The sequence below is a fragment of the Antennarius striatus genome, chromosome 10 (assembly GCF_040054535.1).
Source record: "Antennarius striatus isolate MH-2024 chromosome 10, ASM4005453v1, whole genome shotgun sequence".
In the NCBI taxonomy this organism is placed as follows: Eukaryota; Metazoa; Chordata; class Actinopteri; order Lophiiformes; family Antennariidae; genus Antennarius; species Antennarius striatus.
Genome location: NC_090785.1, coordinates 14,151,547 through 14,166,813, shown reverse-complemented (window position 1 = coordinate 14,166,813; position 15,267 = coordinate 14,151,547). Strand labels below are relative to the sequence as shown.

General features: G+C 41.8%; 1 protein-coding gene across 1 annotated transcript in view; it reads left to right on the top strand.

Annotated features, from left to right (window-relative positions):
• The window catches only part of nlgn3a (neuroligin 3a), a 117,466-nt gene that overhangs the window by 69,760 nt on the left and 32,439 nt on the right, over window positions 1–15,267 (top strand). The window contains 1 exon segment of the mRNA XM_068326249.1: window positions 7,186–7,371. Within this exon segment, the coding sequence (XP_068182350.1) occupies window positions 7,186–7,371 (186 nt within the window).

Sequence of the window (15,267 nt, the reverse complement as noted above, 5' to 3'; positions counted from 1 at the left end):
ATGTCTTTCAACTTGAAGCCACAAATGAAAAAGAAAGACCAAGCAATGTTGTTTTGTTTGAACAAAGGACGGTGAGTGTGCTGTGAGAATATTAGACTTAAGTAAGGCAAATTGTTCAGGAAGCATCTTCCTCCAGCGATATACGTTCCTCCAAGTGGAACCAAAGCAATGCTTAACCTCACAGTTGAGACTCTCCTACACCATCTTCCTCCCTCTGTGGGTGCATCCAGTGCCGCCTCCACACCAGCTGTGAGATGCAAAGCTCAGCTTAATGCAAAAGCATTCTAATGTCTTTGAGAAGCCGCTGTCTCTGCTACTCCCCAAGAGGAAATATATGAAGAGATTATTATAGGTAGTGTGTCTGTGTGTGTGTGTATGTGTTGGGGGGGGGGGGGCAGAGGGTCATAGATGGAAAAAAGAGAAAGACACTGACAGCAGAGGAATGCTGAATAAATGACAGAAAAATCAGGAAAAGGGAAAGATGGTGAAAGGAAGGTGGAAGGAAAGTAAATGCGGCAGCAGCAAAGAAACTTTAAAGCCGCCAGCCGCTGCAGCCAATGTGTGATTGATTGATTGAGTGGCATGCAGATGCCAGGGGTCATGCATATGCAAACTGCTCATTTGTAGTTTGCTGCTGGGGCTGCTGCTCATCAGAGCCTTTGAATTGTGTCGCAATGACACGAGGACACATCACACGATAAGATTAAATGACCCCAAAGCCACATACAAGGTGACCAACAGCTGCCTTGTGCAGCATCAGTGACTTACAGTATGTGTTATTCATCCCCGTCTGCAACAAGACGGCCCTTGTCTGCCTGTGAGAAAGGCTGGATTTAAAGGTCTCAGATACTGTATGTGTCAGATGAGCTTTTGATTGTGTGGGGCAGATTTTCCATCCTGATATTTTTGCAGTGCTTTATTGCACACAAGCCGCATTTTCCATTCGAGTGGTTAGATCTACAACGACGCTTTATGTATGATGCTCTATCTTCAGCATCGTGCATCAGACTATGAAACCGCCTTTCAGGGCAAAGTACAGTTGCATTGTTGGTTCATGGAGAGCATGCTCCATTTATGTGCATCATTGTGCGTAACTGAGACTAATAATCAAGCCAAAGCATTTCAGTGTTCTGTCGTTTTCAAAGACAGCAGTTCAGTGAGCATATTATACTTTAATTATTTATAGTCTGAAGTGGCTCAGTGTCATGGGGGAAGACACCTCACCTAATCATCACATGTATCTGCTACAATGCAAGGTGGACAGAGGATTTTTTTTTAATCTCTTTATATGACAGCCTTAATATTTTCATTGATTCATCGTGAGGCTAATGTGAATCAGGAACTCATGCATAAGTAGATTTCACTACTCTCTTCTGGTTCCATGGCCAGGTTGTCTATTCAGAGCAGACCAATGCTTTGTAGAGGTGACAATCAAACAGCAAGCTTTTTCTTTTTTTTCTTTTTAACGTCTTTATTTTCTCTTCCACCGGAAACAAGATTGTCGTGTTGGGTAAATGGACTTCAGTGTTCAGGCTGCCATAAAGGGGCTTTTTTGTGCTTGCCTGCACTCCTGCATTTCTCTCTGCCCCCCCTCTCTTATTCCCTCATTCTCTCTCCATTTCTCTATCCGTGTTGTTCCTGCCGTCTCCTGCTCTCAGATCTGACTGTGCCCCGGCCACGCTAGCTGTAAGTAGGAGCTTGTACACTGATCCAAGTGGCAATCACCTTCATTCAAGCCCACGCTCCCTCTTGACCTCTGCCCTTCACCCCCATTTCTTGATTTTTGTTTGTTTGTTTGTTTGTTTTTTGTGCAGCTCAAATCCACATGCTCCAAAAAAAAAAAAGAGGTTTAAAATTGCCTGGGAATTACTTTTTTGTGCAAAGGATGGATCAGTGGGTATGTCCCTTACTCATCGTGGTTCTAACACACAGGCCCTTTATGTGGCTGTGTGGAGGGTGGCCCCTCACCCTCCTCTGCTTCTCACCCAAACCCCAGAGGCTCCCATTCAGCCCCGGTCTGGCTGGGGGGAAGTTGGCGCTCTTTTGTAGTGGGGGATTCTTAGGGGAGGCTGTCAAGGCTGTGACTGTGTGGGCCTTTATTTCCCCAGGGAGGAGAAGGGGGAGAAACGATAGAGGGAGAGCTCAAGAGGGAGACAGGAGGGGAGTACCAGAAAAGGATTTGGACACAGACGGCCTTGTTAAACTGCTCCCCCTTAGAGGGAAAGGATGAGAGAGAGAAAGAAATAGGGAAATGGCCAAGAAAAAGCAAATCTCACTCCAGCAGAAAGCCAAAAAGCGTTCCCTGAGTTACGTCACTGCTGTTGTTCCGATCCCCTATGTCCTCCTCCTCCTCTCTTCCTCTACTCCACCTTATCCGTTCCCTCCATCTCTCCCCATTAAAGCTCACTCTCCAGCTCAATAACAAGTGATTGGCCTCCCCAATGGTGGAATGTAATCGAGAACATTAACGCAGGTACTGGTCAGATTTTATCTTCATGCCACATTCTCCTTGTCATTAAAGGGTTAATGGCTTACATCCATTTTTATTTACTAAAACATATGAAGAAAATCTATTTTGTATTGTCATCTATAATACTACTCAAGAAGAGGTATAAATACTGCTGAAATTATCAATATTAGTTAATGGTACAATTTGGATTATTTTTGATTTCTCGGGCTGAAATAAGTCTCCAGTGTATTTCATAAGGATTGGATTTATTGGTAATTATCTAGAGGATAGAAATGAAGCAGTTTAACAATTACAGTGGACATATTTCAGCATTGAATACTGAATAACATTTTCCTTACTATACTTGTATTTTCTGTCTCACTGGCAGGTTCAATGCAACACTCATAAATGAGTGTTTTACAACATGGTTTACCACACTTGGTGTTTTTTACTAAAGCCTCGAAATACTTTCTGTACTGCTGCACCCTTTGCCTCCTCACCCCTGTCTCACCCTCCACCATTACTTTACACACATTCCATTATCTGGGCGACCAGGCTAAGAGAGATGTCTGGGGTCGGAGTGATCATTATCATCACCTCCTTCCGCTGCGCCGCGAGTTATAGCCCACCATATAGGAAATAGACATTTAAATCATAATCAATAGAGCAATATCAATGCTGAGAGGCATGGCTAAAGGAAATCACTGCTGTAGCTCAGGAGTAAACAGAGACACTCACACAACTGCTTATTGATGAAATATGATAAGGCTGCAAAATGCATCATGTAGCATCACACTCAGTGCTGGCTTTTTTTTAAATGAAAAATAAACCCACTGTCCTTGGCATCCATGAGATGTGATGATTGTAGCCGGTGTGTGAAAATGTGGGAATGGAAAGGTGCATGATTTGAGTGGTGGTCCCCGTGGTCTCGGAGCATCGGTGTCTGCAGCCCACGTATCTCTTGTGACAACATGGCCTGGAGCTCAAACACTGCTGAGAGGGGGTGCTGTCAGCTTGTATACATTAATTGCCCCTCTGGGCATGTTAAGGTGATGAGGGTAGCTAGGTTCCTTGTAGGGAACTATACTACATACACAGTGCGCTGCTCGATAAGGGAATGCAAGGCGGCAGCCGTGACCTGACCCGGCTGTGACCGGACAACGGTCACTGCTGCCGGTCCGACTGAGATCAGGGCTGGAAGTCTGACTCCCTGCTGCCATAAAGAGAAAATATCCATGCCTCATGCAGATTAAGTTCACCACATCACTGTCAAGGAAGAACATTATTAAGACATGATACAAAACATATCATGTAATCAGTTCAGACAAATTACAGCTGCTAAACACAGTGGGGGAAAAAAGGGCCACTCTTATTAACTCATACATTTTCATTGTAGTGAATGAAGAACTCATCCATCTGACACGTGTTGCCTCTGAATCTTTGTTCCAAGTGTTAATACAATTTTAAACGTTATTTGTTGGCATGACCTTTTGCATGTGGCGCTCCTGCAGCCAGTTTTCTCCACAGACCTTATTAAACAGAAATCTGATTTGACATACATGATGCAAGAAGGTCGTTTTAAATGAAGATCAGTTGAATTATCCCTTTTCTCCAGTGTGGTGCACATTAAGTCCTTTTTTTTTCTTTGTCAACAGAAAACAATTCATACTGAAATCTACCTCTCTTGTTTTTAAGAGGGAAAACATCAGACAGCCCTTATGTGATGCTGGTTTTCAGCCTTAAGGTATAACAATTGGGCTTTGCCTCAGTTATTGAGATTGAATATAAAACTAAGAAAACATCTCCCATTTCATTTACAGTGTATTGAAGTGTTCACAACAAACAAGATTAAAACTGTAATAGAAAAAAATCTAATTAGTACAAATGAATTTCTATACAATGTATATTCAGTAGAAGAGCTCTTCCACTCTTTACACTTTAATGATTATTTTATGAGTGTTAAACAAACAACAGTTCAGATAAAGTTATTCTTTGCATTACTTTTATAAAAGTGAATTAGTGAGCTAATTGAAATGATAATGTTTATTTGATTCGGGTAGCTATAAAAATAGCGATAATGTGAACAGACCGTATTCTGTAGGATTCTGTCAAGCACATAACTCTGCTAAGGCTGAGCTATTTTTCATGGAAATTGGTTCTGTAAATTTTCCATGATAAGGGAAAAAGAAATATTTTATTTTTTCCTTTAGCAATGTTAAAAAAAAATGTTTTTTCCCTGTATGCAGCTGCAAACCAAGATTCAGTGGGTTCTAATCTGGCTGTCATGCCAACCAACAACAAACAGACATGGGTGAACACAGAAGCTCCTTTGTCTATATGATTAAATGCTTATTGTAAAGTGAGTGTGCATTTAAAATCTTTTCTGAATGTCAGCAAAGAGTAATGTTGTAAATAACATGATCAGCCTGACCAAATACTTCAGAAACACTGATCTGCAGCCCAGAATCCCAAGGTCCCGTGTAGGAGTTAGCTGTGAACACACAGACACGGCACATCACGGTTCATGTGCAGGCAAAGCCCACGCAATGCTGATGAGACAGAGATCATCTGCTAGGTCTGGAAATCTACAACCGAATCCCTCGTGAGTTCGAGGGTTTGAGAAATTAAGATGTAAAAGCAAGAAACAAAAGGAAACTGAATAGTTTATTGTGTGTCATTATTTAAACACTTATGCCAAACTAGACTGGAAGTCTGGCTGTAATTCATAGGTGAAGGATATAAAGAAGGAGCAGTAAAACAAAACCCTCCACAACACAAGCAGCAATGCTATGAATGTAAAATAAAACATGAATTACTTTGCTATCTTAATTTTTTTTTTTTTTCAAAAAAGATTCTTTCTGTCACCTTTCCAATTAAAACATGACCAGCAGCTATATTAAAAACTTTTATGTGCCTGCAGCATCTCTTATTCGAATATATTGGCTTCTACCTCTACATTTTAATGGCCACTCTAATGTAGGAATAAACATGCCTAAACCAAAAGTTGGAAAAGATGAGATCACTGAGTGGTTCTTTACTCTGTCAGCTGAGGATACAACTCTAATTATTTGCGTTTTGTCATTTATTATTTCTTCATCTTATTGCCCCAAATGGCATCTTTTCAATTAGGCTTGTCCTGAATCCCTATAACATGCCTGTCTCTTGACATTTCATAACCTGCCTGACACACGCATGGTGAAGTGTAGACAATTTGGCAAATAAGGGTCGTTCTGGGAGAGTCGTTTCTCCTCTCACTCCACGGCGCCCAGGAGAGGGCTGTAAAAGCTGTTGTCCTTTAGTTATGATGGAACACAAGGAGGAGTCACAAGAGAAATAGAGAAGAAAAACCTCTTGAATTGAAGACCTTCTCTTTCTCTCGGCCTTGGTCCATGTTTCCCTTGCCTGTCTGTCTCTCTCTGTCTCTCTCTGTCTCTCTCTGTCTCTCTCTGTATGCACCCTGCTGCTCTGTCATCCTCAGGGATGCTTCTGAAGGAGACCATCTGTTGATCCATTTGTCTTCTGCTTTGCTTCCTGTTCCTTCTCCTATCAATGATAAGGCCTGGCCTTTCCCCTGCCCGGCCTCTTTGTCACTGCCAACAGGCATTCTGGGCGAGGCGGGGGTGGGGCGGAAGCTCGTGTCCTCCAGTCTCTGATTCCCACAAAGAGTGAAAATATGGATTGGCAACCATGCATCCTTTTTGTAGGTACATGCAGTAACTTGCTAATGAGCCCTGAGCGGCTACTTTTTAATTTTGTTTTCTGTAAAGTAAGCATCGTTGTGTTGACTTGAGTCCAAAAAACACACAGATTTGAAAGCTCATCGTGGGGACATCAATTATGAAATAGACACAATGCTAAGATGCTGAAAGACCATCCCTGCAGGCTTGCTAACATTCACCAACATCACGTTTATTGCCTGTGAAATGCTTGGTGGTGATGCTACTAAAAAGAGGCAAGTCTCCCTTTCCTCGTGTCTCCTAGACGTCACCTCACATGCATGCTCAGTGGTTTGATGGACACACAGTCCACCATGGGGACTGCAGGGATTGCTCGCCTTTGATCTTCTCCCACGACTCTCGATTACCCATCATTCAGCAGGCCTTAGGCCCTAGAGAGCAGCTAGGAGAGGGTGGAGTGTTAACATGAGCCCTGTTACGCCCTAGAGAGACTCGCTGTCCGACTAAGACATCACATAGCCGATTACACAGACATGGAGGAAAATATGTGTTGCTGGTACCTGTTGTTAATGTTTGAGAGGGAGAGAGAGAAGCAAAATGTCAGAGGAAGGTAGTTTATAGTCAGATCACTGTTCATGCAGAGGGATTTAACATGAAATTCCTTGTATATATTATTGTCACATTCTCATGCTGCTCCTGAGTTTTCATGGATTTGTAAGGGTTGCCATCAGGACTGCTCAATATATCCGATGATGGGTGTTCACCCGGAGAGACATGCAATTGATTTCCCATAAGGTGCCGTTGACATGTGGTCACAGGCGCTCCTATTTTATCAAGAGCCTTGTCATCCAATAAGTCATTATCTCACCGCTGCTGTCACCTGGCATGATAGTTTGTCTGACAAAACCAGGGTGTGGTTAGCCATCGCGAAAAATGTCTTTTCTCCTAGAAGAACATTGAAAAATGTATCCCTGACATATTATATGTGTAAATAGCAGACTTATCTTCATTTCCGTGTGATGTGCAAATTATTCATCTACATTTCTGTGTGTGTTGCAGGCTTCCTCAGCACAGGCGACCAGGCTGCTAAAGGTAACTATGGGCTCTTGGACCAAATCCAGGCTTTGAGATGGATCAGCGAGAACATCGGCTTCTTTGGCGGAGACTCCAACCGAATTACAGTGTTCGGTTCTGGGATCGGAGCCTCCTGTGTCAGCCTTCTCACCCTCTCCCACCACTCCGAAGGTAACGGCACCGCAGAGAGGGGGGGATGGTCGCTCCAGCTGTGGAGCTCATGCCTGCCAATGTGTAGGCTGCCTGATATTAGAAACTGGTGATGCAGCTAGCCGGTTATTGAGTAATATATTCTGCACCGTAGCAAAAGCTTTAAGGAACAGGTGTTTGCATATAAATGATTGGGATGTTCATTCCCTACCAGAAATTGAACCTCCACAGCAGGTTCTTGAGCCTCATGCAGGTCTTGAAGGACTCTGCTGGTTTGCATGAATCATTCTCTATGTCAGAAATAAACATGTACATACAGTATAATGTATGTTTGTAAAAAAAGAAAGAAAAAAAAGAACATGGTGCACCAGAGGAGTTGAGTTTAGTGGCAGGTACAGCAACAATCAAACTGTTTTCCTGTATAAGCAATGCTGCTGCTCTGCTTGGGAACCTTAGTGCTACTTCATGATGATTTATTGCCCATGTTGACCGTGTCCTCAGTAGTAAATGCAGCGTGCTCGGCTTGAACATGCGATAAGCATCCTTCATGCTTATCCTCCTCTAATGCATCACTGAATTAAGATGGAGCCTAACTGCTCATAGGTAAGTTCTTGCGGGAAGTGATTTGGCTTAGCTGTTTGTTTAAGCTCTATCCTGGAATCACACCCTGCAGAGTATTATGGAAATGCTTCTCCCTAAACCAGCAGTTCTTACACTCAGTTACACATTTGTCCATCTGTTTAAAGACGGGGCAGCACTGAGGCCGTGGTTAGCACTGTCGCCTCACAGCGAGAAGGTGACTCCAAATTGTCCACAGTGTGAATGAGAGTGTGAACGGTCGTTTGTCTCTCTATGTGTCGACCCTGTGATGAACTGGCCGCCCCGCCTCTCTCCTACTATCAGCTGGGAGAGGATGCGAAGGATAATTGGTCATACGCTGGATGTTTAAGGTGGCTGTTTGTTTTTCTTTTAATGTATAGCCTCTTTGTGTACACAATAGGCCATCAGGATGTCAATGTGCTGCTGTATTAACAGTGTCTTTGTGTGTTGTGTATATGGCAGCAATTTTCCATGAGGAATCTTTATGGACATGTTAACAAGCCACAAACCTGCAGTCTTTGATGTACATGGTTAGAAATATAATACAGGTCTTTTACCATACATTATATGTCATTGAATAGCATTAAAGAAATCACTCTTGCATTTAATAGAGGGCTGTCACACAATACTCCGGTCAGGAATCTCACCACCACATACTCATTCATACAAACCACGCATGCCACTAGGTAGAATAAAATCTGTAATGTGCACGTGAAAGAGATCATTTAGGTTGATTTTTTTTTTTCTAATTTTTTTTGTTTGTTTGTTGTTTTGCACCCCATTACAGTGCCAGGGATTTGTGATGTGTTTTTGCGTTCTCAAATTTGCATCAAAGTGTTACTAATTGCCTTGATTTCCTCCGATGAATGATGACTGCTTTTGGATTGAATTTTTACCATAAATGCCTTTTTTTTATTCATACTCCATAATGCTACGCTTCATGTAGCATGTTATTATACCACCAGTGAAACCGTCTCCTCTGCCTCCTAGTAAATTGGATATTACCGGGTCTGTTTTTTCCCCTGAATGGAAATGTATTCCCCACTGATGGGATGGAGGGAAAAAAAAAGCCAGTAAAACTTGAGGGATCCTAGGAAATTGAAACACGAAGGCTTCTATCACGCCAGGACTCTTGCTGTGAACGTTACCAATGACAATCAGATTTTGCACAGTCTCTCTTGGAGCATAGATTGTTGTAATTATATAAAGTTTAGGACTGGAGTGGTCTGCAGGATGTGACAGGAAATCCAAGTGAAGAAATGTGTTTTCGCACCTGCGTTCACAGCACCCCCCTCCCCCTCATTTTCTCTACTTATTCTCCTCTTCTGCTATAGTCTTAACTGTTGAATTAGACTGGTGAGATTTCCTTTTAATCAGGACGTGAATCCCCATGAGAATAAGTGATAGCATAAGCCAAAAGAATTATTAAATGAAGTTTACAATGTGGCCTGAGCACACCAGGTTTCAGGAGGCTTCTCGTGATGGATTTGTGTTGTCATCAGGAGAAGTACCTGTTATTGAGTTTGCGAGTTTCCCCACTCAGAGTGGAACCACAGTAATGACATGAGGTTGTAAACACTGCATCAGGCTCGGTCCTAAGCCCCTGATTTGACTTTCCTAACTCTATCTATAGAAATAGAGGCCGTTCTGCCACAGAAAATGTGGTATAAGCTTAAGGTGTGAAATCATAACGTTGTATAGGATGGACATTTCTACCTGCACACACTCACAGCCAAACATTTTCCTTCACCTGCTGCTCAGACGCGGGATAACGAGGCCCAGGTTAAAAAATAAAAGAAACAGTAAATCAGCGATGATGCTCTGTTCTGGAGCTCCCTGGTGTGTCGCTGTATTTAATGACAGTATTCCCAGTCTTACTGTACACAGTCTGTCATCACTGCCTACAGAGCAAAGACTTTCCATCTAACAGGGAGTCTTTTTATGCCTGTTGGTGGCAGAGTGACAACTTACTTCAGATGCTCCATGCTCCTCCTGAAGCCTATTTAATAAGCTGGATCCTCCTATATCATCCCAGCCCTCCAGCCTCTCTCTTTGATTACCTGCTCTCCTGGCCTAGCCTCGGTGTCATCACCATGTGGGCGTGCCGAGGGCTCCAGTCAAAGGGTACATCTATCACAGCCTCCACCCCCACCCTCACCCTCAGTCCTGCTTAAAGGCAGGTCTGGATGTCCTTTCGTGATGGCTGGATTTTTTAAACCCCAGTCACTGCCTGCCTTCTCCATCTAATCTTCTCCTCACTGCACCCATCTGTCTCCAGCCTGCACAGACAGTAGAAGCATGTAAGAGACTCTCCATGAGCCAGTGTGTCTCTCCCCTTCCTCCCTCTCTCGGTTTTGTGCTTCCCAGTCTGCAGCGCTTGTGCCGCGTTGCTATTAATAAGACGGCTGCCTTGTCTGCTATGTGGCGAGCGATCTAGCTGCACATCTGAGACTTTGGAAGCAGAGTGGTCATTAAAACGCAGTGTCTCTCAGCAGGAGAGTGTTTTTGACCAGCTTATTAAATGTAGCTCAACATTTGTGTTCCCATAGAGGGACATTTTTGTCCCCATCTCCTTTTTTCTCCAGCTTCAAACAGAAAATGGCTAAAGAAGTTCAAAAGCAAGGACATTAGCCAGCCTTGTGTATTATCTATCTGGCATCGCCCAGGAAATAATTGAACATGTAGATTTGTCTTTTCCTTATCTCTTAATAATCATTATGTAATAAAAGTAAGATGGCTTCTTTGCACATGAAGGGAAAATCAAGTAGTTGGTGGTTCTGTATCTGTTTGAGGATGTATATATGGACATATTTAGTTATACATACAATATATTCATTTGATAGAGTTTGTATATTGTCTGCTTTCACTCTATCCAAACACTAAAATAAACACACACCTCTGCACCACCAATCTAGCTGTCCATGTATGAGCACAGAAACTGTCTTCTCACGGCGCTCACGAGGGAAGGGTTGGTTGTAGACCCAGTGAAGGTCATTTGTTTCCCCCCCACCCCCACCCCCACTCACTTCCTGTAAGCAATCAGGATAAAAGCTCTGCTTCTGAGGAAGTGCTCCCCTTTTAATGGAACGTTTGGACATTAAAGACAGCTAGTGTGGGGGATCCTTCATGCCAATGTCAGCTTTCATTTTTATTAAGACTTCTGGGTTATTGGGAACCATAAATGTGTATGCTAAATGCTTGGATTTTATTGCAGCAGAGCTGCAAGTCTTAAGGCACAGCTAAGGAAGTATTGAACCTACTTGTACCATGAATGTAGAGAGGACAGTTTGACAGGAGCTGTTTACAGCAAAGGGTAACACATTTTTTAATACATTTAATGGGCATCAATATGAAGAAGGATTAAGTGAAGGAATGTGCTGTGGGATAGATGGCATTGAGGAATTTGATGGTTTTTAAGAAGTCAAATGGTGTGGCAGCACATTATTTTCCAATCATATCTAAAATATTAAGTTCGGTCAACTACTAGCTGTAGATTCTCAAGATAAGGTTTATGAGTCATCCAGGATAAGTATAAGGCTTGATGAACCACTGAACAACCTCCTTCAGCTGATTGACTTACCTCGGCCTTCTTTCAAGTATTCTCATTGTGATGTAACAATGTCTATGAGAATCAAACTACCACAAAGTCAAGTATGTTCAGTCAGAAAATCATCAGATGGCAAAATGTCACAAAAAAGCTTTCAGACTTATCGGTATTTATTTGAAATAAATACATATTCATAGCTCAGTCTGCCTTAGTCTGACTATATTTTATCATTTCTATACCTGTTTTTGTGGTGTATTATTTGCATGAGAGACAACACCCCTGCCTCCGTCCTTCCTAGGTTCACTAAACAAGGCAAATATTCCATGTAGAAGTGAAAGCTGATACAACCAGAAGTAGAGTAGAGAGTGGAGTAGAGTAGAGTATAACTTTATCCCTTAAGGAGGTTCCATCAAGGAAATTAATTTCTCCTTCGCACACAGCACAGTAAGTACACAAAACACAGAAAAAGCACACGGAAAGCACCAGCACATAGAAACTGGTACAACACCAATCAGAAAGATTAATAAACACAGAAACACAGAAAAAGCACACAGAAAACACAGAGAAAGCACTATTAAAAAAAGAGAAAAAAAACATAGAAAAAGCACACAGAAAGCAGCAGCACATAGAAAGTAGTACAACACCAAATAGAAAGATTAATAAATAACCGATCAAGAATATATAAATAGAAAATCAAAAATAGGCATAGAAATAAAATAATAAACAGAACAATTCATTATAATATACAGTAAAAATCACATTGATCAGTTTTCAATTTTTTTTATTTTATTTTGACCATTTTGATGTTTTTATGCATCTAAAATGTGCTTCCCTGTCACATTCAGCGGCTTTAGACATTTGTGTAAAACTGCCAGACCAGCAGTATTCGGATCTAGCAACATGGAGCTGATTCAGGGGTTGATGAAGAAAAGTTTGCTTTCAGTGCCTTCTTTTTGTATAGTTTTCATTCAATATGAGGCATGAAAAAAAAAAGGTGTATTTTATTAATTATTTTTATTTATGTTAGAGTTTTTACATCCCCCGAAGCGGTGAGGATTGTAATTGTCAGTGTTTGTGTGTTCATCCATCCGTCCGTCCATTCATCCACCAAATATCTTCACAAACGTTGTAGATAGAAAGACGGAACAAAAAGTACATTACTCGGGCGGCAAAGGGGATGAAAATGAGATGATGACCTTCACCTTGAGAAAACTTGGTCAAGGTCAAATTTCAACTTTTGTACTCATCGCAGATTTTCGGTAAGCAGTCACGTGACGCCGTCCGCACATTCTATTGGCTGACGCCATCCGGAAATGCACTATGTTCTGTGAGTCTCGGACTTCCGTGAGACACAAAAATGCTGTAAACAGTCAGTAAGAGTGTTGGAAAAGGTAATCCAGATAGAAGGTGGTGTAATATCAGTATGGAGAGGGTTCATAAATGCTTAAATTACCATAAATAATAAGATACATAGTTTCTTAATCGCATATGGTTCCTGGGACGCATTAACCGCGAGGAACGACGGCACACTGTATATATTTTTAGGTACACATTAACACTGTATACCACTGTGTACTTTTTTAGGTACACATCTCTAAAACCTAATGAGATATAATCACAAAACAAAAAAGAAACATTTTCAGGAAGGCAGAAGCACAAAAATGTGTAGGTTTGGGTAAAATGTTGAATTCAGGGGTGTAGCAGGATGTTGCAGTGTCTGACTGCCTTGTTTGTTGTTGTGATTTATGTCCTTTTTTCCACAGTTTCAAGCATAGTGCACAACATCTCATTTCAATATATGAAAGAGTATAATTTATAGTGTTGTAGACAATTATTTAACGCACATTAATATGAAAACTTCATCTATGCGAATAGATGATGCACCTGGTGAGGTCTCAATTACTTAGAACAAGAAAAACACTTATTTTAATAATCAATGAGCATGTTTTCTGACTTCCTCATTAATGGTAAATACGATATACTGTACTGTATTTGGGTTTGGGAATGTTCTTTGATAAATACAGAATTTGAACCATGTCAACTACTGTTTTGATAAATTTATTATTTTTAGTAATTAGTAATATCATCAACAAAATGATAAAATAGTCTTTCAAAAAATGTTAATACTGGCCAATTATTTACTTAGTTAAATGCCTGGCATCCTGCTTCTGGCAGGTATTTAATGTATGGCTGTACAGAGGAAGAAAACAAGACTGACATCATTGTTGACCTGACCAGCAATCAATCTGCGTCTGTCAATCTTGACACATTACCGCTGTCGGGGAACTGAAAGCCTAAGTTGCCCTGAGCTCCTGACCTCTGTTTTCACACATGCCCGGGTTAGCTTGTGGTCATCCTCAGAGATAACACAGTCCTGCTATAGCTGTGAATAGTGAGGATGGAAGGAGCCCTGAGATCTTGCGTGTCAAATAATTTCTGAACATTGAGATATCAACACTTTAATATGAATGTTTTTGCAAAATTATACAAAAAACTAGAGCCAGCAGGTCCTTCAGATGAAGAGCGTGTGAGCATAACACTACATCACTGCCTTAACCGCAGTGTTACATCTGGCAATGACCTTTGAAAATAACATGTGTGGGCTTCCTCTCTGAAATGAGACCCAAGGGAGAATGGGTCGACACCCCCACTCCATAATGTCCTTGTGCTGAGGTCTAACACTACACTGATCCACACTCAGTCTCGACTTCGTATCTACAGGCTCAGAAATCCTATAGTAGCCATCATTGGCCTGCAGAAAATAAAGTTAGGATGCAAACCCGTGAATGTGAATTGGAGCCACATGGAAAGATGACTGCACACACATATTCCGAAGATGTTATTCATACACAACACAGCCGCCACTGTTGTGCAAATTTATCATCCTTGAAAGAAACCACTGACAATTGTTGAAGTTGAATAGACCCCATTTCTGAGGTGTCAACGGCATTCAGCAGCTCCACACTGTAAAGTTACATGGGTGTTTGGGCAACAGGATGCCTCCGTGTCAAGGTTTGATTTGGCTGTTTGCTGAAAGATGTCTGGGCATCTCAGTGTGTGAAAAAGGCCTATGTGAGATGAGAGAATGGGGGCGCACCTTGTCAGGTGTATTCTTCCACCTCGATTGACAAGAGCAATAATTAAACCAGGGGGAAGCCGTCTCTGTGGAGCAGGAATGCTTGTATTTATTTGCGCTGAGTGCTGTGTTTTGTTAGACTGCCATACAGTGTGCTGTCATTGTGCTGCTTTTAAGAATTGGCCTATGTGGTATTGTGAATGGCAATGTCTTTGATTATATACAGCAGAAAAACATTTCTTTATTTTCCCAAAAACAAACTGAATGTTTGTTTGTTTTTTGCCAGGCGTTACAAAATTAAAGACTTTTTTGCCATTACTATTTCAACATTGAGAGAAAAGTGTATTCTTGTTGGGAAAAAATAGATGCTGCAAACTGCCATGAAGTGGGATGGTGTTGTTGGGGTAGAGATGACTCGATGGAGACCAGATTTCAAGATAGCACTCTAGAAAATTATATAGCGTTGGACTGCCCATCAGACGGAGGCAGCTGTACCCATCGCTTGCCAGAACAGAGCAGGTTTGACAAATGGCCTGAAAACGGCGAAAGTTCATTGGAGTAGTCCAGCCATCACTCTGTCTCAGCTTGCAGCAGGTAGTTGAGCCTATAAAGCATGGAGTTATAGGTGTTAAAGAGCTGAGCAGCAGGTCAGAGGAAGAGGCAGGAGATAATTGAGTGGTTTAGTAAATCCATG